Source organism: Physella acuta, unplaced genomic scaffold (genome assembly GCF_028476545.2).
Source record: "Physella acuta isolate Inbredline_101_S28 unplaced genomic scaffold, ASM2847654v3 ptg000774l, whole genome shotgun sequence".
NCBI lineage: Eukaryota > Metazoa > Mollusca > Gastropoda > Physidae > Physella > Physella acuta.
The window spans coordinates 271,331-297,890 of record NW_026732292.1 but is presented as its reverse complement, the minus strand read 5'-3'; the positions used below and the strand labels follow the sequence as shown (position 1 = coordinate 297,890).

The following is a 26,560-nucleotide window of genomic DNA, read 5'->3' as shown; positions in this document are numbered from 1 at the left end:
GCCCAGGACACCTGGGGACAGTTGGAGAGACTAGCCCAGGACACCTGGGGACAGTTGGAGAGACTAGCCCAGGACACCTGGGGACAGTTAGAGAGTCTAGCCCAGGACACCTGGGGACAGTTAGAGAGTCTAGCCCAGGACACCTGGGGACAGTTAGAGAGTCTAGCCCAGGACACCTGGGGACAGTTAGAGAGTCTAGCCCAGGACACCTGGGGACAGTTGGAGAGACTAGCCCAGGACACCTGGGGACAGTTGGAGAGACTAGCCCAGGACAGAGATGCCTGACATCAAGAAGATTGGATACACCTGGGGACAGTTGGAGAGACTAGCCCAGGACACCTGGGGACAGTTGGAGAGACTAGCCCAGGACACCTGGGGACAGTTGGAGAGACTAGCCCAGGACACCTGGGGACAGTTAGAGAGTCTAGCCCAGGACACCTGGGGACAGTTGGAGAGACTAGCCCAGGACACCTGAGGACAGTTAGAGAGTCTAGCCCAGGACACCTGGGGACAGTTGGAGAGAATAGTCCAGGACACCTGGGGACAGTTGGAGAGACTAGCCCAGGACACCTGGGGACAGTTGGAGAGACTAGCCCAGGACACCTGGGGACAGTTGGAGAGACTAGCCCAGGACACCTGGGGACAGTTGGAGAGACTAGCCCAGGACACCTGAGGACAGTTAGAGAGTCTAGCCAAGGACACCTGGGGACAGTTGGAGAGAATAGTCCAGGACACCTGGGGACAGTTGGAGAGAATAGTCCAGGACACCTGGGGACAGTTGGAGAGACTAGCCCAGGACAGAGATGCCTGACATCAAGAAAATTGGATACACCTGGGGACAGTTAGAGAGACTAGCCCATAACAGATACATGGAAAGCTCTTGTCAGCACATCTTAAGTTTGTAAGCTAGAAAGTATATTTATATTGACCAGCCAGAGTGTCTATGTCCATAGACCAGGTCATGCAAGTGACGAGTTGTAATATATATATATATATATATATATATATATGTATATATTGTCGATGATGCATACATTTATGTAAATGTTTATGGGTGTTAGAATATAAACTGTTCGGGCAAACGTATTCGTGCATTAGTTCGATTCTTATATAAAAAAAACATGACTAAACCCTGAAGTAACAAGTTTGTTTTTATAATTTGATCAAATTAAAGAATAAGCTACGCTGTGTTGTAAGCTCTAGATTATTTGTGTTGTTAAATTTAATATCTATTACCATTTATATTCCCACAGTTACACATTATATAGTGTAAATTTGATATTAGGACTCAAAGTATACAATGATATACATTGCAACGTATGTTACACTAAAAGGGAAAGCACTTATCATAAAGCAAAACAATCTTAAGAAGCATATTATAAAATGCTAAACGGTATTAAGGTTTTATTATTGAGAGGCACGCCTTTTGGCACCAGAGTGATCAAACACCATTTATGGCAACACATTTCTGATTTCTGGCATCAAATCATTTATACTTTTTAATAATTAAAAACAGCGTGTGTAATATGAACAACAATTCCTATTGCCATTTCGCTTTGTGGTCGGTGTTTGTGTACACGTAAATATTTTAAAATCGAGCACAAATTTTTTTAACCAGCAGATTTAAAAATTGTATGCCACTAAATGTAACCCACAGAGCACAAGGTACATCTGTAGCGCAGTATTGTATAGATAGGGGTTTTAAACAAAAATATTTCAATCGTTTGTTTTGAGCGTAAAAATTAGCGTATGTGATTTGCATTATGCTCAGAGAATCGTTTATAGTGGTTGGACTAGTTTTGGTATAATGATGACAGAATTGTTTAGTGATTGGACTAGTTTGGTATAATGATGACAGAATTGTTTAGAGTGGTTGGACTAGTTTGGTTTAATGATTACAGAATTGTTTAGTAGTTGGACTAGTTTGGTTTAATGATGACAGAATTGTTTAGTGGTGGGACTAGTTTGGTATAATGATTACAGAATTGTTTAGTAGTTGGACTAGTTTGGTTTAATGATGACAGAATTGTTTAGTGGTGGGACTAGTTTGGTATAATGATTCAGCTTGTAATTTGTGACTGGATGTGATCTACGCATAGAAAAGACAACAGAACATTTTGGTGTAAGGGAACATCTCAGTTTCACACGTAGATATATGAATACACATAATATACAATTATTACAAATAGTGTTAGATTAATTGTTGTTTTGTTTGGATGATATCGAGAAATAGGAACTTACATTGATAAATTTATGTGGTCTTGTTGTAATTTCAAAAGTTAAAAAATCGAAAATGGAAACGAGAAAAGTTTCTCGAAATTTAAAGTCGAAATTTTTACCATGCAATTTGTGAATAAATTATATGTAGTCGTTAAAACTATATAACCCATGGTAATCAAAAACAGTTCTACTAAATATATGCTAGAGACGTCATTTGATCATTAAAAATGTAACATTTGATCTATTGTATTCTTCTATACGCAAATTGGCTGTGTATTTACCAACCGTGTATTGCTGGACATATTGATTTAATTGTTAGTGTTTTATTGTGTAAGAATAAACGTTCGATCATGTTTTATTTATCAGAGGGGGTTATGCAAGATGCGCCAATTAGAACAACGCTGGATTTTCACTAAAACAAAATCCCCCATACTCATTTGTACGTAGCACAGAGATAGGCTACCACGAAACTTAACTTTTTTAGTCAACACCGCAATGTTCAGCTTTCATCTCTTCCAACTTTACAGCATATAAGAAATTAACGAAGGGATTATCACCATCTTGCTTCAATTATTGTGCGAGTTCGCATTATACAAATAATCGCTATAAATGAGAAGATTAATAACGATGGGCAGACTGGGTTTGTGCTTGTGTGGTAATACACACTTTAATATTGAGCTCAGATATTTTAGGCGTTTGGACCAAGAATTTTTGCAGTGTTGATGTACTCACGTTTTAAAATTACGTGAGTTCAGTGTGAGAAATATCTTGTCTATTTTATAATGATATGAATAGAGGACTCGGATTAAAATAAAGATGTTACCAACAAAATTTAACAGCATTACACCGAAATAAATGTAGAAATCCGACAAGGTATATTTAACCATGAGTAAGTTTATGTACAATAGCAATAAAATGTTTATGACTTTTGTGCCCCGAATTACTAGCCACGAAAAATTATCTTTTGTCATTTAATCAAGAAAAAGGCTATGCAAAGAAAAGGGATATTGGCAATAAGCATAAACGATGTTATTGTGCTTTTTGAGAATTTTTTTATATTTTTTATTATTTTATTATTGTAGTAGTATCAAAATAGGAGACTGTGTGATTATTAAAGTTGTTTGTCGTAGTGTCTTAGTGTTTGAAACAAGGGAATTGAAAAGTTATTTCATTAAAAACGTCTGGTTAAAAAAGTATATCAAATGTTATGCTCATTTTAAAGAGTTTTGGTTTGTGTATTTTAATGTTGTATATTATGTTATATGGTAATACTAAACTTGTATCGTGAGGGTTTATCAAAGGGTTTTTTTTTAGTGTTTGCACCAAGGACCTTGAAAAGTACTTATGTGAGCGGGTTTATGCGTACGTATATATATATATATATATATATATATATATATATATATATATATATATATATATATATATATATATATATATATATATATATATATATATATAGTGACCATTAGGGTCGTTCTTTTTACGCTACTAGTCGACGTAGTAGAGAATCCAGATCTTGATTGGCTTCTGCGTGGGCGCTTCGTGCACAACGTGTGTGAGAGGTTACGTGAGTAACTAGAGTGGGTGTTTGTTGTGTTTGCTTGTTTGTTTGTTGTGTTTGTTTGTTTGGTTTATAGGTTTTTTTTATGACTAGAGTTTGATTGTAGTGTTTTTATTATTTCTTTTTAATATTGATGGTTCCATTTTCTAAGTAAATAAAAATTTTAAGTCGATTTATTTTAATTTTTTTAAAATCTAAATTAAGGTTAGGGTTTAACCAGTCTGGGTTTAGCCAGACTTTCACTGACAACACAATAGTTGATTAGACTAGGGGTAGAGTTAGAGATATTTAAGGTTCTTATAACAATTTGAGGTTATTTTATGTCCAAATGTTCCTCTTGAAGGAAACCGGAAATCAAAGTTGTATCAAATCTTATGTTAGGTGTTCAGACGTGTCTTTTGACAAACGTTGATTTAATTGGTTATACAAAGATAATATCTGTCTTATACCTAAATCATGTGGTTAAGATAATATAATTATCATGCGAATGTAACGTTTTTGCAAAAATAAAAATATTTAAAAAAAAATTTAAAACATGTGTAGAACTTTGGGTTAATGTGTTGATTCAAGAAATATATTTGGCACAAAATGTATCCGATGCATTAAAGACGCGATCACCCAATCAACACCAGAACTTAATACGTTGTAAATGGAACAAAAAAATCAATAAGTTAAAAGACGGAATTAAAGAATCAACAATTTAACATCAAGCGGAATATATTCCTAATAGAATGAAAGAATCACCAAGGTAAAACATGGAATACATTCCAAATGGAATGATATATGTTGTGTTGGCTTTTGTAGCTCTGGCATATAAAGAGTATTATAATTCATTAGCACGTACTGAAATTAGTTGTTATTAAAAATTAATAGTAAGAAATTTACGTACGATTAAAATAAAGTATAATAAAAGGTTGCAAGGACTTTGGAACAAGAAAAAAAAACAAAAAGTAAATTATTTTAAAAAATACAATCAAACAACAGAATATTGACATCAGGAGATGACTATTGTATTGTATATGTTGAAATTTAACTTGGCATGAAAGTAAGTAACATTTATTTTTTAAAGTTAGCTGAAATTATTTATAAGAAATTTGTGAAAAATCAGAGCATGCAAACTATACGAAATTAAATAAAAAATATATTTGAAAATATGTTTTGATATCTTGCCGGATTGAGCTTTGTCTGGAGGAACAGTGCCGGGTCTAGCACTGCCGTATGTAGCAGTGCCGGATGGAGCTATGCCGGATAGAGTAGTGCCAGATGAAACAGTGCCGAGTCTAGCATAGGCTCTTGAAGTCTCTCATACGCAAATGTCGATCCTCCAAAAAATGGTAAATATGAAATGGTATCGTCCCAGATAAGACTGCACTAGGTTTCTTCAGTACGATGGTAACTGCTGTCATGTTAGTTTCGTATTTCTTTTGTCTCTGTACGCAGCTAACACCAATCGGAAAAAAAAATATTGTTTAATAAAGCATATACATTTATTTTTGTTACAATTTTTGTAAGGTCAATTTTTAAAATTCTTTAAATCAAGATATTAAGACTAACGACTAGCTATTTTCCAAATTACTTTTAAAAAATAAATGCTCAAGTAGTCAATCTGCTAATGATTTATCAGTGAAATAATTAAAAGTAGTATTTTCAAGGGAGGCAACTCTTCGCATTGTAATCATTGAGTGGTCGTTTACACAGTTGTGCCCCATTGATTTAATAATTATTTTTTTCTTTTAGTACAAGTTTAACAAATATTTTTAAAAAGTTATGAAATTCGATAGAAACGTTGCTAAAGTGCCAAATACAATTTAAAAGGTAGACTTGTGTTCCCAAAATCACAAATTACTACAGATGAATATCAGTACCGCTGTCATCTATTAAGGACGTACTGCAGGTTTACTTAATCAAACTATATTTCAATGATCATTTAACAACTAAAAATTATCTTTTTATTATATAAGTTCAGCAGTAAATAATCGATAGATGTATCATATTTCAATGTTAATCCTCAATACATTCCCGTCAATGCCCTGGACGCTAAGTAAAATAAAAAAATTTAATTAAATTAAAAAAAGTAAAATTAAATTTTAAAAATTAAAAACATGCATGAAATAGCAGTGATGCTTTGATCTAGGAAAGTCTTTAGAAAATGTTACACCAGAGTATCTGTAAGGCGGCAATATAGAAAATATAATTTTAACTAGCAGTCGCCCCATGGGTGCGCAATACCCACACGGAAGTTTCACGTGTCCCCCCCCCCACCACCACCACACACACACGGGGAAAAAATGAAAATGTCTGAAAGAAACCATGAATGAAGCTCACCTTAATATTGTGTTTCAGTAAATATTAGTTGGCTGCACAATAAAACTCCGGCAAACTAGATAAGGAACTAGATGAGGAAGAAAATAACGAGGAACTTGGCCTATCACATCCTGTTATGAATAAAAATTTAATTTTCAACCATGTTTAACTACTCTTAAAACTAATATTAGTACGGTTTTATTTCAGGAATATAATATTTTATCAAATGAGTTATTGTTTTAACTAAAGACAGGGACAAGCGATCAGAATTTATAGCACACAACGCTAACCTGTATGTCTGGAGTTAGTCAGTTTCATCATCCAACTCAGTTGTGTGGGCTACACGACTCTCTCCACATAAACAGGTCAACTCTACCTCGCCCGCCCTAAAGAGCGTTATGTCTGTGAAGGTCATTAAACATTTCGAAAATTAAAAAACATTAAAGCATTTTTTTAAATATTAAAAGATGTAATATATATTCTTTTTTAATAAGTAGCTTTAATTTTTGTTTATGGCTTAATTTTATGTTCTCTTTAAAATATAAAAATTAAAAAAAAAAAACATCGACCATATAAATTTAGGTCAGGTCAAGGTGACCCAAGCGCATTACACGTAGCTGACCTGGCTGGTTAGGAAAATTAATTAAGGTCAAGCTGACCCAGGGCACCACAAAAATCTGTTAATAGAATCAAAGCAGACGACATACCCAATTAAAGCAATAAAGCTGACGTGTCTATTGTCTTGTAGGACACAGTAGAGGGGGTGGGATCGTGCAGGTGGGATTGTCACGTGATCCAGGTGGTTTATGGGATTGTTTGTATAAGGTTTTCAAGGCTAAGCCCGAACAACAGGATAGGGGAGAGCACAAGTGTAATTAAATACATTTTCAAACCGGGTTCGATTAACTCCCTTAGGACACGTTGGAGGAAAGATAACCAATGGAAAGTGTCCTATGATTTGGATCGATAATTATTGATTATTCATTTTCGATAGAACACGTCATTATATTAATACGTGCGACTTTTATGATAGATTAGAGCAGTCTGACTTGCTATAAAGGTCCACCTGTGAACGTCCCCTTGTATAGGCGTGAATAGGACGAAACAATGGCGTCACAAGGCGGGGGGGCGGGGGAGGTGCTGTTCCCACCGGGTAACACCATCTAGGGGGTGACACAGAATCAGTTTCTTCCAGAAAGTCTACCGCCTGCCCCGTCCCTCCCCCCCCCCTCCACCCTAACTCCCCCTCCCACCTTGAACAAAATTGAATTTATAAAGAAAATATATACTTTTACCAGTGTCCGCCCCCCCCCCCTCCCAAAAATATCAAGTATCCCCTCCCCGTCCCGGAGAAAAAAGTCTAAAAGAGACACTGCACGGGAAAAAAAGCGGCGCATCTGCTTTTATTTCGAAATGTAACAGCACAGCAAGAAACCATTGTTTCTTTCACTTTTTTCTCCCAGGCGGGGGTGGGATTAAAACTTGGGGAGGAGGAGGGCAAGTAGATTTTCCCGGTGGAGGAAAAGTAAATTTTCCTGGTTAAGGGGGGGGGGGCACTGGGACAAATATATATTTTCTTTATAAATTATATTTCGGGAGGGAGGAACTGTGAGAGGTTTCGAGGAGATGCCTGAAAGTAACACAGCTCCTAACTACCTGCAGAGTTTCTTCCCGGAGCCACAGAAACCCATTTTAGCGTGCAGGGAGACAACAAAACTTGAGGGGAGGGGGGAGAGGTGAGGCTACACGAAGTACTCAGTGTCCACAACTAAGATGTTTGTTACAACCCAGACGTCATTTTAAAGTAAGCTTTAAGATAGGAGAATAGAGTATGACATTACATACCTGTGATCTTCCCACTAAGATTCGAGTTAGCAAACGCGCATTAGAGCACAGTTCTACAAATTTTCAGAGGGAGGGTGGCCGTCCCAGGCGTCGACAATTTAAGTGCCATTAAGTGTAGAAAGAAATTTAATAGTTCCATGTGAGCATCGTTAAACAGACAAAGTAAAGAAAATAGACTATTTTATGACTGTGCAGACTTGACTATTTTCTAAATCATCTGTTTAACACAAAGTAAATGTTGTTTAAAGACGTTAAAATACGCCAGAAAATGAATCAACTAGACAGTATCGTGAACAAAAATAAAACACTTCTGATCCGCCACAGGTAAGGCTTTACCCCCTGTTTTCAAAAATCGGTATGCTGCATACCATTAAAATTAATGCTAAATATAATGGGATTTCACCCTCCAAAATTTTTTTAAATAAAAAAAATAACTCTAGAGGCGTTTTTTGTTACAAAAACTAGCCAACTGACTCTATTAGAGATATTTAAGATCAATGATTATTATGACCAATATATAAGTTTGTTATTTAACCTCGAGACCTCCTGAGAAGATTTTTTTAAATGGACGCCGTTTTACAAGGCAACCATATTTTCAAAAGAGTTCTTGCAAATATTGTCCCTTATAGAACCCTAACTTACATAGACACAAACTTGAAAAAAGTTTTTAAGATTTTAAAAAATGTCTTTGTTTTTGTTTTTCGTGATGCCTTCCCCATTAAGGTTTGGTTTAGGTTAAGGGTTTGACTAGAGGTAAAACTAAGTGTAGTACTAAATTATAATGTGAATTGCATTAATATCTGCCACAGCATAAACAAATAAATTGCTCTATAGTACGACAGAATGTGACAGAGCTAGACTGCAAAACGGAAAGTTTCGAGTTCGAATCCGGGTACAAGTCTCTGAGTCCACCCAGCTCTAATGGGTAGGCCTACCTAACTCGCGTTAATTAAATAAATTCGGCGGAGCATAGTTTTGACCACTCTATCCCTTCATATACCGAAGTCTCTGAAGTAGATAAACTCTACTTCACTTGTCTCATGTGTCTTGGTACGAACGGGAGAAGATTATGACAGTTAAATAGGAGATTGGATGATTCTTCTGTGGAAATCAAGGCTCAAAACCTAGGTAAGTTGAGAAAACTTCATAAAGGCCCAATTATCATGGGCCCCTTCTCACCATATAGCATATGGGCCTAACATAACACCACAAGCATAGAATATCAACTTTTTCGTTTATTTAAGTTATTATTTAAATACACTGGTTCATGTTTCATTTTATGAATTACAATAAATTTTACTGTGTTACAAGTTTCATTCTATTAAAATCACAGATTACAAACAAACCCTCAAATAAAAACATAAACTTACCAAATTATGGAGCTAGAATTGCATGTTCGACTTTCAGAAACGTCAGTAGTGCTTTATCCTTCATACTCTCTGCTCCATGAGTTCTTAACAGGCCGATTTCTGACACATTTTCCTTTTTTACTCCGGAGAATTTCTTGTACATTGGGTTAATTATGAATCAAAGGTATTTACTTTCAATAGTTTTGATATAAAATTGGCTGTCAAAGAATACATACAATTTGTCGTAGTGTAAATTTCTTTTAGGTTTAACAGTGAGTTCAAAGTCCAACGAAATAATGAAAAAGTTTCCAGCGAGTCCGCCCTCTAATGATATGATAAACAATCCGATGTGTTCAGCCTATGATCTAAGGGCCGCCTAACACATAAAAGACGAGCGGGTGGCGACAGTCTACCTTCGCTGTCTCACAGCCTAGCTTTAGCCAGGTTCGAGTCACGTGAGACATTTTTTTCTCATCGCCGTTCTAAAAATAACATCCATTCGTATTGATACACCTACGAGGCTATTGTAGACGATAACAAGCAATGGTTGCGTATTGCGTAATTAATAAAATTAACTTAATTTACTAATCTACAATGCAGACGTAAATTATAATTACAATTATAATAGAGTGATATAATTCATTTAAAATATATTTTGTAAAATACTTTACAATGGTTGAACTAGAACCATTTCGCCCTCTCCCGCCAAAAAAAAATGTATTTTGGGCTCATATATAGGCAATATTTTAATACATACATACATATATATATATATATATATATATATATATATATATATATATATATATATATATATATATATATATATATATATATATGTATGATATAGTACATGGGTACATTTGCCCCGCTGGTCTATCAGGAAAAATAATTTCAGTGGGCTCCGTGCAATGGTTTTGTAATTGGCCTATTACTAAAAATTGATATTTTAAAAATAGATTGCTAGTATATTTTCTATTTTACCGTGTCTCTTCCTTTGTGCTTAGGCCTAAAAATTTTCTCAAGCCCAGTCGCGAAATTTCCATTACGCAAGCGTATGTTAACAAATATAAAAAAAATTGACTTTCATCAAAGTAAGCAACTTTTGCTTTTAAAATTTTAAAATTTCTTTCCAGTTTTATTACTTTTGACAAAATGTTACCCTCTTATTAAAAAGTTAATGTATGGTCTAGAAGGGAGTCGGTGAGTTAATGTATGGTCTACAGTAGAGGGGAGTCGGTGAGTTAATGTATGGTCTACAGTATAGGGGAGTCAGTGAGTTATTGTATGGTCTACAGTTTAGATGAGTCAGTGAGTTAATGTATGGTCTACAGTAGAGTGGAGTCGGTGAGTTATTGTATGGTCTACAGTTTAGAGGAGTCAGTGAGTTAATGTATGGTCTACAGAAATGGGGAGTCAGTGAGTTAATGTATGGTCTACAGTATAGGGGAGGCAGTGAGTTATTGTATGGTCTACAGTTTAGAGGAGTCAGTGAGTTAATGTATGGTCTACAGTAGAGGGGAGTCAGTGAGTTATTGTATGGTCTACAGAAGTGGGGAGTCAGTGAGTCAATGTATGGTCTACAGTTTAGAGGAGTCAGTGAGTTATTGTATGGTCTACAGTTTAGAGGAGTCAGTGAGTTATTGTATGGTCTACAGTATAGGGGAGTCAGTGAGTTAATGTATGGTCTACAGTAGAGGGGAGTCGGTGAGTTAATGTATGGTCTACAGTATAGGGGAGTCAGTGAGTTATTGTATGGTCTACAGTAGAGGGGAGTCGGTGAGTTAATGTATGGTCTACAGTATAGGGGAGTCAGTGAGTTAATGTATGGTCTACAGTAGAGGGGAGTCGGTGAGTTAATGTATGGTCTACAGTATAGGGGAGTCAGTGAGTTATTGTATGGTCTACAGTTTAGATGAGTCAGTGAGTTATTGTATGGTCTACAGTATAGGGGAGTCAGTGAGTTATTGTATGGTCTACAGTTTAGAGGAGTCAGTGAGTTAATGTATGGTCTACAGTAGAGGGGAGTCAGTGAGTTATTGTATGGTCTACAGAAGTGGGGAGTCAGTGAGTTAATGTATGGTCTACAGTTTAGAGGAGTCAGTGAGTTATTGTATGGTCTACAGTTTAGAGGAGTCAGTGAGTTATTGTATGGTCTACAGTAGAGGGGAGTCAGTGAGTTAATGTATGGTCTACAGTTTAGAGGAGTCAGTAAGTTAATGTATGGTCTACAGAAGTGGGGAGTCGGTGAGTTAATGTATGGTCTACAGAAGTGGGGAGTCGGTGAGTTAATGTATGGTCTACAGAAGTGGGGAGTCAGTGATTTAATGTATGGTCTACAGTTTAGAGGAGTCAGTGATTTAATGTATGGTCTACAGTAGAGGGGAGTCAGTGAGTTAATGTATGGTCTACAGTAGAGGGGAGTCAGTGAGTTAATGTATGGTCTACAGAAGTGGGGAGTCGGTGAGTTAATGTATGGTCTACAGAAGTGGGGAGTCAGTGATTTAATGTATGGTCTACAGTTTAGAGGAGTCAGTGAGTTATTGTATGGTCTACAGAAGTGGGGAGTCAGTGAGTTAATGTATGGTCTACAGTAGAGGGGAGTCAGTGAGTTAATGTATGGTCTACAGTAGAGGGGAGTCAGTGAGTTAATGTATGGTCTACAGTAGAGGGGAGTCAGTGAGTTAATGTATGGTCTACAGTTTAGAGGAGTCAGTGAGTTATTGTATGGTCTACAGTTTAGAGGAGTCAGTGAGTTAATGTATGGTCTACAGTTTAGAGGAGTCAGTGAGTTATTGTATGGTCTACAGTTTAGAGGAGTCAGTGAGTTATTGTATGGTCTACAGTTTAGAGGAGTCAGTGAGTTATTGTATGGTCTACAGTTTAGAGGAGTCAGTGAGTTATTGTATGGTCTACAGAAGCGGGGGGTCAGTGAGTTAATGTATGGTCTACAGTAGAGGGGAGTCAGTGAGTTAATGTATGGTCTACAGAAGTGGGGAGTCAGTGAGTTAATGTATGGTCTACAGTTTAGAGGAGTCAGTGAGTTATTGTATGGTCTACAGTTTAGAGGAGTCAGTGAGTTATTGTATGGTCTACAGTTTAGAGGAGTCAGTGAGTTAATGTATGGTCTACAGTTTAGAGGAGTCAGTGAGTTATTGTATGGTCTACAGAAGTGGGGAGTCAGTGAGTTAATGTATGGTCTACAGTTTAGAGGAGTCAGTGAGTTAATGTATGGTCTACAGAAGTGGGGAGTCAGTGAGTTAATGTATGGTCTACAGTTTAGAGGAGTCAGTGAGTTAATGTATGGTCTACAGTAGAGGGGAGTCAGTGAGTTAATGTATGGTCTACAGTAGAGGGGAGTCAGTAAGTTAATGTATGTTCTACAGTATAGGGGAGTCAGTGAGTTATTGTATGGTCTACAGTTCAGAGGAGTCAGTGAGTTAATGTATGGTCTACAGTAGAGGGGAGTCAGTGAGTTAATGTATGGTCTACAGTTTAGAGGAGTCAGTGAGTTAATGTATGGTCTACAGTAGAGGGGAGTCAGTGAGTTAATGTTTGGTCTACAGTTTAGAGGAGTCAGTGAGTTAATGTATGGTCTACAGTAGAGGGGAGTCAGTGAGTTAATGTATGGTCTACAGTTTAGAGGAGTCAGTGAGTTATTGTATGGTCTACAGTAGAGGGGAGTCAGTGAGTTAATGTTTGGTCTACAGTTTAGAGGAGTCAGTGAGTTAATGTATGGTCTACAGTAGAGGGGAGTCAGTGAGTTAATGTATGGTCTACAGTTTAGAGGAGTCAGTGAGTTAATGTATGGTCTACAGTAGAGGGGAGTCAGTGAGTTAATGTTTGGTCTACAGTAGAGGGGAGTCAGTGAGTTAATGTATGGTCTACAGAAGTGGGGAGTCAGTGATTTAATGTATGGTCTACAGTAGAGGGGAGTCAGTAAGTTAATGTATGTTCTACAGTATAGGGGAGTCAGTGAGTTATTGTATGGTCTACATTTCAGAGGAGTCAGTGAGTTAATGTATGGTCTACAGTATAGGGGAGGCAGTGAGTTATTGTATGGTCTACAGTTTAGAGGAGTCAGTGAGTTAATGTATGGTCTACAGTAGAGGGGAGTCAGTGAGTTAATGTATGGTCTACAGTAGAGGGGAGTCAGTGAGTTAATGTATGGTCTACAGAAGTGGGGAGTCAGTGAGTTAATGTATGGTCTACAGAAGTGGGGAGTCAGTGAGTTAATGTATGGTCTACAGTAGAGGGGAGTCAGTGAGTTAATGTATGGTCTACAGTAGAGGGGAGTCAGTGAGTTAATGTATGGTCTACAGTAGAGGGGAGTCAGTGAGTTAATGTATGGTCTACAGAAGTGGGGAGTCAGTGAGTTAATGTATGGTCTACAGACGTGGGGAGTCAGTGAGTTAATGTATGGTCTACAGTAGAGGGGAGTCAGTGAGTTAATGTATGGTCTACAGTTTAGAGGAGTCAGTGAGTTAATGTATGGTCTACAGTAGAGGGGAGTCAGTGAGTTAATGTATGGTCTACAGTTTAGAGGAGTCAGTGAGTTATTGTATGGTCTACAGAAGTGGGGAGTCAGTGAGTTAATGTATGGTCTAGAAGGGAGTCGGTGAGTTAATGTATGGTCTACAGTAGAGGGGAGTCAGTGAGTTAATGTATGGTTTACAGGGAAGTCATTGAGTTAATGTATGGTCTAGAACGGAGTCGGTGAGTTAATGTATGGTCTACAGTAGAGGGGAGTCAGTGAGTTAATGTATGGTCTAGAAGGGAGTCGGTGAGTTAATGTATGGTCTACAGTATAGGGGAGTCAGTGAGTTATTGTATGGTCTACAGTTCAGAGGAGTCAGTGAGTTATTGTATGGTCTACAGAAGCGGGGAGTCAGTGAGTTAATGTATGGTCTACAGTAGAGGGAAGTCAGTGAGGTAATGTATGGTCTACAGTTTAGAGGAGTCAGTGAGTTAATGTATGGTCTACAGTAGAGGTGAGTCAGTGAGTTAATGTATTGTCTACAGTATAGGGGAGTCAGTGAGTTATTGTATGGTCTACAGTAGAGGGAGTCAGTGAGTTAATGTATGGTCTACAGTTTAGAGGAGTCAGTGAGTTATTGTATGGTCTACAGAAGTGGGGAGTCAGTGAGTTAATGTATGGTCTACAGTTTAGAGGAGTCAGTGAGTTATTGTATGGTCTACAGAAGTGGGGAGTCAGTGAGTTAATGTATGGTCTACAGTAGAGGGAGTCAGTGAGTTAATGTATGGTCTACAGTAGAGGGAGTCAGTGAGTTAATGTATGGTCTACAGTTTAGAGGAGTCAGTGAGTTATTGTATGGTCTACAGAAGCGGGGAGTCAGTGAGTTAATGTATGGTCTACAGTAGAGGGGAGTCAGTAAGTTAATGTATGGTCTACAGAAGTGGGGAGTCAGTGAGTTAATGTATGGTCTACAGAAGTGGGGAGTCAGTGAGTTAATGTATGGTCTACAGTAGAGGGGAGTCAATACACAGCGAGTCACGTGTTTTTGGCACTATGCCTAGCCGCCTTTGTTTCCCTAATGTGAATTAGGTACCCATCAGATTTGGATGGACTAAGGGACATTCTACTGATCTGAACAAGGATTCGAACTCGAGACTCTCGGTTTTGCAGTATAACTCTCCAGTGCTAAGCCACGCCATACCATGATCTAAGATAAAGAAAAACAATCATTTTGCATTGAAATTTATTTATTATGATTCATTTTCTAGAAAAAAATATGTTTCCCTCTTCCTCTGCGATCAAAGAACCGACCAAATAACTGTACATTTGTTAATGCTAAAACAAAACTTTAGATAAACTTACCTAGTATCAATGCGTTCCTTCCACAAGCAAACTGTCTAGGACCGTCTGTATTGAAAACTTCACCGAATATAACCATATTTTATGCACACATTTCGCTAAAAGCTGTCAATTTTAATATGAAAATAATTGGTTAGTTATTCGTGAAAATGACATTTTAATTTGTGGAAAGACTTTGTAGCTGTTTAATAAAAACAAATTCGTTTGAGCGTAGATTACTAACAAGTATTGTGTACTTAGTTATGTGGGCTCACAAAATCAATAAACGCGAGTTTCAAAACAACGAATTTTTTTTTATTTTAAATTCCGTATGTTTTGTTTTAAAAAATTAAAAATCGACGCACCATGTTATTTTAAAAAATAGGTTACAATTATTGTAACAACAAAGCATTACATTAATTATTGTGATCAAACGAAAATAAAGTATTACGAATAGGAATATTATCCACCGAACTTTAAATAGTAAAATATTAAAACTTAGCTTTAATTTAGGCTGGGGATATCTACAAATTTTATTTTAATATATACTTTACGTACAACAAACGATGGGAAACTTTATTTTAGCAAATCGTGAAGTAAGGGAGCCATTTAAAAAAAAACGAAAACTATTGAGCTTGTGTTTGCGTTTCTTTGTTCATTCCTATCTAGAGCACCTTGGGACCCTTATCAAAACACAAAACAAAAGTAATACGCTCTTAGCGTATAAAAAAAGGAAATCGAAAGCAGGTAATCTAAAAACATCTACTAGAGGTTATAAATTCAACAAGAACACCAAATGTGTATTTTTAATCCCGCTTGCTAGCAAAAACCGATTGGTCTACAGTAGAGGTGAGTGGGTGAGTTATTGTGTAATGATATCGTCGCCTCCTGTTGCCTTTGTTGAAATGTTAATGTGGGTTCAATGTTACATCTGTCTGGTTAGCACGCTGTAAAATTGTATCAGTGAGGATCTCTCTCAGATACGTAGTCTCGCAACACAGCCAGTTCCAATACACAGCGAATCACACCACACAATGAGTCACGATACACGGCGAGTTACTACACCAGTATAGTCATGTCTCTGGTAGAGTCAAGCTAATAGTAGAGTCACATTGTAAGTAGAGTAACTCTCTAGTAGAGTCAGGCCACTAGTAGAATCAGTCTCTAGTAAAGTAACACCACTGGTAGGGTCAGATTATCAGTAGAGTAAAAATTATCAGTAGAGTCACTCTCTAGTAGAAACACGCCAGTTGTAGAGACAAACCTAGAGTAGAGTCATATGAGTGAATAGTGCCTTTATCAGGTAGTGTGAGTGCATAGAACTGGTATCTTCAATTAGACTGCAGCTTCAATTGATAATAGGTTGATCATTTTTATGAAAGCTTCAGGAGGACTTGCCAATTAATATCATACTATAAATTCACGTAGGAAATATAGAATTTAGTTAAGTGTTTATTATTTCTAGCTCTTTACTGAGATAGTTTGTGTATTTGGCATGAGAATGTGCAGGGTAGGTGAAATGTAGTGTGGGGTTCAAAATGTTGAACTAGTTGTTTTTTTTAAAGTCCTATATAGAAAGCAAATGCAAAAATACAACGGACACTTAACGAAATGTAATACATTTGACCCATTTTCTTTATTTTATAATACTAACAGAATCTTAGTAAAAACAATGGGTACAAAAATAATCTTCGCTTGGTTTAGTTTTTAAACGCAAGCCATGCCACAGTGGCACCATATACTTTTGTGTCATCCCATGTTTCGAAGGTAATTTGAGCGCCAGTCGTGGTGATCTCTCCAGTACTGGCTATATACCTGGTGTTGGCACTTTTATTTATATCCAAATGTAACACGGAGAGCATAACCTGTGGTGCTGCTCCTACATAAGGTTTGGTGAACTTGACAGTCTGAACACTTTTCAGATGGTTGCCAGCCTTGCTATAGGTGTCGGAGTTTCCAAATGCTAGAACACCTTTTTCAAAATGAGGGCTTGTCGAGTCAGAATAATTCTGAATGCAAGTTGCCACTAAAAAGAAAAATTGAAAATACATATTGTATACATTAAAAATATAGCGTTTAGCTTTTGAACTTTGCTAAGAGAAATATATTTTTAAAAAGATTTTTATTACTGCTACTAGAAAATAGACATCACAAGAGGTTTAAAAAACGTTAATTAAGATGATAGAACGTTGGTTAAAAATCACACATATATAACTAAAATAATAATGCACTTTTCGATTTAAAAATTCAACTTAATAATTGAAATATATAACGTTTCTAACTTTAAAGTCTGATCTATAATTGGCTTTTACTCTGAAATGTGATTTAGTTTAATATGTTACATTTTACTATAATACACAATGATACTTACATTCATTGGTTGTTGCTACTGAGATCAAACTCAAGACTAGAAAAGCTAGATAACCGTACATTTTGTCTGAAAATAAATTGCATATGATAACTTGTTTTAAATAGGGTTTTCTTTTTAGTGTGATCATTATAACTTCTCAATATTGTTTAGTTTTGAATCAAATATGTTTGGAATTTAAAATTTAGAAGATTTATTTCTAAATTGCTGTTGCTGCAATTAAACATATTTTTAAATATTGCTTTATTTATTTTAAAATTAATCAATTTTGTTTTGTAATTTTTAAAATGATCATTATTATTACACATTTTGAATCGTTAAACCCACGCCTAAAATATATATTAAAAAAAACTTTCCTGAATTTACTCACACATATAGGTTCATGGTGTTGAACAAAAATACCTTTCAACTCAACAAAATGATATTGATTTATTTTATTGCGTTTTAAATAAAGATCAAAATTAATCAAATAAATTCGTATTTCGTCTTACACAGAAACCATTTTAATAGTGAATTTTATTTCTATACTCAGCTTCGCTATGATACAAAAAAAAATGCTATCTAATTTAAAATATAAGAATACACATTGTGTCAAAACTCACGTGGCTAAAACTGTTTTCAACAAAAAAATTATGAAGGCAGTCAACGTTCACTACAACACATAAAAAGCGTGGCTTAAATAATCTAGAGCAGATTAAATTATGATAAATTTATCTCAAAATGATAGTTCAACGTCATTGCTTAACTACAGTTTGATGTCTGAATTATTTTTAGGTCGTTAGCCTAACTTAACAATTCCTTTGAACTAGCGTATTACTTTTGTTTTGTGTTTTGATAAGGGTTGCAAGCTGCTCCAGATAGCGATGAACAAAGAAACGCAAAAACAAGCTCAATAGTTTTCCTTTTGACCACGACAAAATTCCTAACTTATTTCACTATTAAAAAAAAGTTTCCAATTACTTATTGTACGTAAGAAATATATTAAAATAACCATTGTAGTTATCCTCAGTCTAAAATATAGATTAGTTTTAATATTTGACTATTTAAAGTTCGGGGGATAATATTCCTATTCGTAATACTCTATTTTCATTTGAACATAGTAATCATTAGTATAATGCTTTTGTTGTTAAAATGTTAGTAACGTTTGTTAATATAACAGCGTGCGTCGTTTTTTACAATATATATATATATATATATATATATATATATATATATATATATATATATATATATATATATATATATATATATATATATATACATACATATATATATATATATATATATATATATATATATATATATATATATATATATATATATATATATATATATATATATATATACTTTGTCAATACAAAACACACGGAGTTTTAAATTAAAAAATAATTCTTTAGTCATTTTGAAAACTTGCGTTTATTGATTTTGTGAGCCCACATAAAGAGATGACACAATACGGGTTAGTAAGCTACGATTAAACGAATTTGTTTTTAACAAACATCCACAATGCTAAATTATAGCTTAGTTTTACTATTTACTTTCTCGTATATACGAAGTATAGAGAAAGTATTGTAATCGTGCACAAAAATCACTTGAAATTTTAACAATTTTCACCGTATTACACCTCAGTCCTTCATCACATCCGAAGTATAGAGGGCTTGTTTTAATCGGGCAAAAATTATCAATCCAGATTTATCAAAATTAAGAGGTTTTATGCGTAATCCAGTCTGAAAAACTGGACTTTGCAATTTTGTCCGTATGTCTGTGTGTCTGTGTGTGTGTGTGTGTGTGTGTGTGTGTGTGTGTGTGTAAACACGATAACTAGAGTACCGTTACAGCTAGGTCGATGAAATTTCATATATAAGTATTTTATCAAAATCGTAGATCCGTATCAACTTTTGAGCGATTTCCGATAACCGGAAGTAGTACTTTTCCTACTTTGAAATTTTCAAAAGCCTATAACTTGAGTACTATTTCAGATAGATAAACGAAATTTCACTTGTAATTAAAATATCTAATTCTCTACTTTCTGTTAAATTTTGAGTCATTTCCGTTGACCGGAAGTAGTAATTTACGCTACTTCCGATTTCTCAAAAAACTAATGTAAATTTTTAAAGTACTAATAATATTGCGCACTATTATGCACTTTTTTATTTGGCGTTCACTTGGTGTGCAATTCTTTTGTCTACGAGATTTTATTCTATTTTTAAAACTTTAAGTATTTAAAATGGATTAAAAATCATTTCTATAGCCCGAGTTCCCATCCCCTGTTATTTTATATAAAAATATTCGAGAAAGTTTAGGGGAGATCACTCCCGGTTTATTTACTGTTTAAAGTTCGGTAGATAATACTCCTTTTCGTAATACTCTACTTTTGTTTTTTCACAATATTTAATTTAATGCTTTTATGTTAAAATATTTGTAACGTTTTTTTAAAATAAAATGTTGCGTCGGCTTTTACAAGGATAGGTAAACATTTTTTAAAAATGTATTAAAAACAAAACACGTGGCATTAAAAAATGTTTGAATGCTTTGGTCATTTTGAAAACTCGCGTTTATTGATTTGTGTGAGCCCACACAAAGGAGAATACTGCGGGTTTAGTAAGCTACGCTCTAAAGAGTTTTGTTTTTACCAAACAACTTCAAAAACTTTCCACAAATTAAAATGTAATTTTCTCCAATAACTCACACATTATTTTCAGATTAAAATTGACAACTTTCAGCGACAATTGTGTATAAAATATGGTTATATTCTCTGTAGTTTTCAACACAGAAGGTCCCAGATAGTTTGCTTGCTGAAGAAACGCATTGATACTTGGTAAGCTTTAATAAAGTTTATCTAAATATTTGCTTTAGCATTAACAAATGTAGAGTTATTGTATATCTATGAGGTGGTTCGGTTCTTTAATTGCAGAGGAAGAAGGAAACAAATTTCTCAAAGTTCAAAACAACAGGTTAGAATTTTGCACAGCTTTTGAATCATAAAGTTTCATATTGGCGATAGATAGTTGTCAGAAGTCAAACTGTCTGGAACTAATAAAGAACCTACTGATATAAATTTGATTCGTTTTCATATAAAAATTCTTTTTAGTCGTGGAATTTTCGTGTAGGCGCAGTTAAAAAAATATTTCTAAGAAAACATTTATCCGCCCCACTCTCCAATAACCAGTTAAAAAACAGGTTATAATACATACAACGAAAAGAATTAGTAAAGATTAAGATAATGTGTAAGCCAAGAAGTTTGTTTATATATATATATATATATATATATATATATATATATATATATATATATATATATATATATATATATATATATATATATATATATATATATAATTACAAAGATAACTCTACGTGCAACTAAATCAAAGAAAATCTCGAGAAACCAAGTAAACTTATTATTAGAATAAACTGTTTCTCCAAATTATTTATTTATTTTGTTTTTTCGTGTGCCTATAGTTTTTAAATTAATTATTATTGTTTAAATCGGTGACACTTTACATGTAAATAATCCTATAAATGATTTTCTCTTATTTTTTCGCGACTGTAAATAGTGTGCTATCTCTACACCTATAAATTTTAAATCTTGGTGTTAGTCAGCATGTCTAAATTTTAAAGATTATAGTAACTAAATACCAATATTAAATACTTAACAAAAAAATCATTTTTATTAACATATATTTCAGAATAAAATGTTGAGTTATCTAGCTGTTGTTGTCTTGAGTTTGATCTCAGCGGTAACGGCCACTGAATGTAAGTATCATTGTGTATTTTATTATATGATTTTATTTAATTTACAATGCCCGTATGTTAATTTCTTTGTTTTTAGGTTAGTGGTCAATGTTCTACTTAAATTTTGGACCATTTCTAAAAGCTTGCTTTGTTTAAAAAAATATTGGTCGTTTATGAAATCTCTTGACATTTTAGCGGTCATAGAGAAAGCTTTCTTTTGTAATTTATTTTCTTGGCATTTACATTTTTTAAAATAAATGCTTTGTATATTTATTTTGTTGAAAATACAACGGAATTGGCATTTCAGTATTAAAAGCGAAATATAGTTCAAAGTAGTGACCCGTTATATAATTATAATTAAAGTAAACAGTACTTATTAAAATTATCATACAAAAAAAATAATTAATATCTCTATTTATTTACTGACTGAGTACATAGTTAACGTGTTATACCAAATATTTCTTATTGCTATATCAGTAGCAGTATTGACATTGGTTTGAAAATATACGTTTTTAATAAGTAAATTCCAAAAATGAAATAAGACGTTTTATACTGAATATGTAAAATATCAAATCTTTGACTTTTCTTTTTAGTGGCAACTTGCATTCAGAATTATTCTGACTCGACAAGCCCTCATTTTGAAAAAGGTGTTCTAGCATTTGGAAACTCCGACACCTATAGCAAGGCTGGCAACCATCTGAAAAGTGTTCAGACTGTCAATTTCACCAAACCTTATGTAGGAGCAGCACCACAGGTTATGCTCTCCGTGTTACATTTGGATATAAATAAAAGTGGCAACACCAGGTATATAGCCAGTACTGGAGAGATCACCACGACTGGCACTCAAATTATCTTCGAAACATGGGATGACACAAAAGTATATGGTGCCACTGTGGCATGGCTTGCGTTTAAAAATTAGACCAAGCAAAGATTATCTTTTGTACCCATTGTTTTAACAAATTTAATCTTCAACACCCTTTTTGGTTGGTTATTAAAATAAATGGGTCAAATTAAACATTGTATTATTTTTCAACTGTGTGAATGGAGCTGATTCATGAGTAAAATGTTTAAATAAGTTGCATTTATCTCACGAGTTTAATTGCATGACAATTTTATATACCTACAGTTTGACCTGAATGCGTTTAAAGGGGTAGGCTCTGGGGGAAAATGTGGATAAAAACATTTTTCCATAGTAAGACTTTTTAAAATTAATTTATGTTTATCAGGGACTCTTCTTAACACAGGTTGCCATGGAAACGACGACCGTCATGAAAAATCTACGTTTATGGAGATCCCACGGTTAAGAAACGAACATATACATTGATGATATAATCATTGATCTTTCTTTAACCAATTTTTATAGAGTCTGCTAGCTTATTTTGGTAACAAATACACTCTAGAAATACTTACTCGAATTTATATTAAAAATTGTGTATGTTGAAAACTGCTAAATTTAGCATTAATTTTAATATGATATTTTACCACACACTATGGATGCGGTGGGCGACTATAATCGTTGACTTTCTATCTTTTTTTAAAATCTTTTTTTCTTTGTTCTATTTTTCTTTCTCTCTTTCCCTCTCTTTCTTGAAGTTTAAGCCAATGGTCGGCATTGCAAACGCCCGTCTGTTGACGTTCAAGCCAGTAACCCCCTAAATAACACAGGACCTTACCTGGAAACCCAGAGACAGAAGCTCAAGATATCAGACCACAATACATTAACAGATAACACTAGACGTGCTGGTTAACATAGGACCATTTTGTGAAACTAGCTCAGGAGGAAAGTTCTATTCCGCGGTTTAAGTCCCAGTGAGGTAGAAATGTTGCTACTATATGAGGGGTGAAGTTATACAAGGAATAATTAATTTTAAGTGATATTAATTTTAAAAAAGATTATAGCTATTACACATATTTTTCATTATAATTAAACCTTTCATAAAGCATACGTTTGATGGAACTAGCATTCATCAAAATATTTCAACGGTTGTTTCTATTTGAAAAGTTACACTGTTATTTTTGTTGTGGATAAAAAGAAATAAAGAATTTCTACTCCAATTGCAGCTTAAATCATAAAAAAACGTATTTAAAAGCCTAAAAAACCTAAATGTTTTTTTAAGATCCATCACAGTTTTTCTAGATATGATCTGTACAAAATCAATCTCCTTGACATCCAAACTCTATTGGCTAAAAAAATCATTTACTATATCATTATTTTTTCTACTGTGTTCATTCATACTTACATCAAGACAGCAATATCTGAACATTGTTATTGAATAGCTTGCGATCTTACCATGAGACAACAGTTATCTGTCCCTTAGTATCGTCTACGGTCGGTTTCTCTCATGTTTGAAAACTTCCCTAAACACGGGGTATCTTCTGTCCACAATATGATCAAGTGATCGCAACGATCGGTAACTCTCAATTCGTTGATAAATACTGTAGTGTAATTAAGTTCTAATTAGATTGAAATTTTAATATTTCGCTTGGCCATCAGAAATAATGGATTAGGAATGTTGCATTTCCCCCCGGAAAATTTAGTCCGCCCCCCCCCCTCGAAGAAAAAAGTCTAGAAGAAACACTGCTCCCAATCAATGGGTCGCTAATCAAATGGGGATTTGTGAGGGCTTTTCATGGGGGGAGGGGGGGGGGGGGTTAGTCAACCTACATATATTTTTTTTTAATAATGTGGTTGTCGCAGGTCAAAAGGGGAAAAAGCTTCTTAAAAAATGAAGAACTTTAATTATATTTTTGCGTGTAATTTGCCTTCTGTTAAAACAATTGTGGAAATTCGTAGACAATTTATTGTAGAAACAGAGGAAGAAAAGAAAAAAAGTGACAAATTCAAACAAATTCACGTTCGAGACGTCTATAGTTATATTATATAAAAAAATAGAGCTATACTTTTTGTTATCTTGTTTATTCACCAGCCTCAGCGTGTTTTATGACCATACTGAAGAGGTATTGTAGACTAGACTCTGGAAGTCATTTACACATCTACAAGCTGAGCGCATGCCAGCGTACTCGAATATTGTAAATTTTGGTGTTACCCCAGGTGATCATGGTAATTTGAAACCCCGTTGTAGTGACCGCAGCCACTGCGTACTGCCATCTGGTGTTGTAGATGTTTTCAAAGTCCATGATTTCCACAGACGGGATGACAATGGGCGCCACGGCGTAGGGCTTGTTGAACTTAACAGAAACTACTTTTTGCTTGTACGCCCCAACAGAGGGTATAAAGGTATCGGAATCTCCGAAGTCAACGTAGCCAGAGTCATACTGCGTTACTGTGAAGAACAAAAAGTTATATTTGTAATGACGGAAAAATAAAAAATAAATTCTGATTTTTAAGTATGTTTTCATTGTTGTTTGTGTTAAGAAGTTGAATTAATTAGATAATTATTTATTCCTATCATTCATTATTTCATTTTAAATTCAGGATGTAAAATAGAAAATAACAAAAATAGCCGTCGCTTATATCAAGAATTAGTTAAGTTAATATAAAGCACATTAAAATACATTTCAAATACAACAATAATAAAATAATAAAACAATTGCCTAACTTGGATAACTTGGCTTTGATATACAAATATTAAAATTCGTCAACTTTACTTAAAAGGTACTCAAGATATCTTTTTTACATACATACACATTGAAACACACACACTCACACACAAAGACGCACACACACACATGGGTAAGATTGAAAAGCCGACCCAGGGTGATATAAAATGTCCAGATGTGTCCGCACCATTACAATACTTCCTATATTCTTCCTTTACTAAAAGGTAACAAGGTTTCGCGTCAAAAAGGGCTTGTAACTTGGTCACTAGCTTCTTAGGCCTAGTAAAACAAAGGGCGGCCACGTTTTTTGTTATCAATGGGAATCACTTTCAAAACAATTAATATTGTTTTCGAAAATTTAATTTCTCCCTGACTGAGGAGATTTTGAATTTTAAGCGAGAGAGGGACAGAGACTTACAAGCCCAATTAATTAGCGGTTTAAATAAATGATACTCCTAGGTTGTGCATTCCTTTAAATATTAATATAGGTTGTTAGTCACACAACTTCACGAAAAGCCAGACCCCCCCCTAAAATGACGTCACACCTCAGTCTACACCCCTTCCCCTCAAAATTGCAGTTGAAAATTTTCTTAAAGCATCGATATTTTTCCAAAAATGTGTCTGAACTCTGTCAACATAGAGTATTTTAATCAAATCCTATTACAATTTATTAAAACAGTTTTCTAAAAACGCGAAATAATGGCTAAAAATCAGGACAAGATACTTACATGCGGTACTTGAACCAACCAAGATCAAACCCAGAACTAGGACAGCAACAAATCGAAACATCTTGTTTCTGAAAAAAAAAGTTGAAGCTTATTCGAATTTGTGGCATGTATGTACTTAGATCAATTTTTAACATAAACTATAATATAGGGCTGTTAATGATCACAAAAGTACATAACTTAGACTTTTACAAAACTGATTAAACTAAAAACTATTATCAAAGCATGATAGAAATTTATATTTATCGCTTTATAAGGAATCGGTAGCTGGAAAAATTCAATTCGTGTTGTTTTTATATTTTTTGTTAATGACATTTTATTTTTTGCGTAGAACAGCGTGTATAAAGGGCATCGCTCAATGGGGGAGGGCCACTACCCCCGAAATGTTTCTAGCGCAACCTCCCCCCCCCCCACCCCCCCCCCCCACCCCCCATCGAACGAAATAGCATTTATAAACAAAATAAATTCTTCATCCAGTGTACATCACCCCTCCTGGAAAAATCGTCCGCCCACCCCCACTCCAGTTTCAAATGTCGTCCCCTTATTATTTTAGTTGTACAATAAATGTTAACAAAAATGTGTAATTTATATAAACACCCTAACGTTAAAAATGATATTAAAACAGTCATTCTTATTACAAATACAAATTTGATTGAAACCACTACGCATTAAACATATGAACATCAAATGAAAATGTCAACATTTTTACAAACCCTACCTCAAAGGAAATGTGTATCTATCGATATGTTTTCGGCACCCGGCTCTGTTGAAATAAAATCAAGGAAAATAACCCCATTTTATATATTTGTTCTCTAAAAAAACTAAAATTATTCTGAATATAATTATTATTCAATTGGGAAATTTTTAATAAAAACGTTTACACTGACCAAACAGAATCAATTATTATCTTTTTAAATAATATAAAATAAAATAAATATTTAGAGCAAACATTATAATTATGACATAGTCATCGCAGCCGTTGTAATCAATTCAACATTATAATAGTTTTCGTGAAGGTTCCCACATTTTAGGTATAAGTACCCTTTCGAACCTAACGGACCGTAGGTAAAGCAG

General features: G+C 34.6%; 3 protein-coding genes and 1 long non-coding RNA gene across 4 annotated transcripts; 1 reads left to right on the top strand and 3 right to left on the bottom strand.

Annotated features, from left to right (window-relative positions):
* Positions 1-6,107: 6,107 nt before the first annotated feature.
* LOC131950630 (uncharacterized) lies at positions 6,108-9,535 on the bottom strand. The gene is made up of 3 exons (XR_009388332.1): positions 9,304-9,535; positions 6,379-6,490; positions 6,108-6,219 (listed from the first exon to the last, which is right to left on the bottom strand). It is a non-coding gene; the product is annotated as an uncharacterized LOC131950630 (long non-coding RNA).
* A 7,179-nt stretch (positions 9,536-16,714) lies between these two features.
* On the bottom strand, positions 16,715-18,107 carry LOC131950631 (uncharacterized). The gene is made up of 3 exons (XM_059312836.1): positions 18,068-18,107; positions 17,469-17,534; positions 16,715-17,123 (listed from the first exon to the last, which is right to left on the bottom strand). Exons 2-3 carry the CDS (start codon positions 17,527-17,529, stop codon positions 16,798-16,800), a joined length of 387 nt encoding a protein of 128 aa, XP_059168819.1. The 5' UTR covers positions 17,530-17,534; positions 18,068-18,107; the 3' UTR covers positions 16,715-16,797.
* Positions 18,108-21,159: 3,052 nt separating this feature from the next.
* On the top strand, positions 21,160-22,192 carry LOC131950633 (uncharacterized). The gene is made up of 2 exons (XM_059312838.1): positions 21,160-21,221; positions 21,794-22,192. Exons 1-2 carry the CDS (start codon positions 21,161-21,163, stop codon positions 22,117-22,119), a joined length of 387 nt encoding a protein of 128 aa, XP_059168821.1. The 5' UTR covers position 21,160; the 3' UTR covers positions 22,120-22,192.
* Positions 22,193-24,183: 1,991 nt separating this feature from the next.
* On the bottom strand, positions 24,184-25,550 carry LOC131950637 (uncharacterized). Its single transcript, XM_059312850.1, has 2 exons — positions 25,490-25,550; positions 24,184-24,484 (listed from the first exon to the last, which is right to left on the bottom strand). Exons 1-2 carry the CDS (start codon positions 25,548-25,550, stop codon positions 24,195-24,197), a joined length of 351 nt encoding a protein of 116 aa, XP_059168833.1. The 3' UTR covers positions 24,184-24,194.
* Positions 25,551-26,560: the final 1,010 nt, after the last annotated feature.

Coding starts and splice junctions, on each gene's coding strand:
- LOC131950631 (XM_059312836.1), bottom strand. CDS start 17,529: ATGTACGGTTATCTAGCTTTTCTAGTCTTGAGTTTGATCTCAGTAGCA. Junction 17,124..17,468: donor AGTAGCAACAACCAATGAAT/GTAAGTATCATT, acceptor TTTTCTTTTTAG/TGGCAACTTGCATTCAGAAT.
- LOC131950633 (XM_059312838.1), top strand. CDS start 21,161: ATGTTGAGTTATCTAGCTGTTGTTGTCTTGAGTTTGATCTCAGCGGTA. Junction 21,222..21,793: donor AGCGGTAACGGCCACTGAAT/GTAAGTATCATT, acceptor TTTTCTTTTTAG/TGGCAACTTGCATTCAGAAT.
- LOC131950637 (XM_059312850.1), bottom strand. CDS start 25,550: ATGTTTCGATTTGTTGCTGTCCTAGTTCTGGGTTTGATCTTGGTTGGT. Junction 24,485..25,489: donor GGTTGGTTCAAGTACCGCAT/GTAAGTATCTTG, acceptor TGTTCTTCACAG/TAACGCAGTATGACTCTGGC.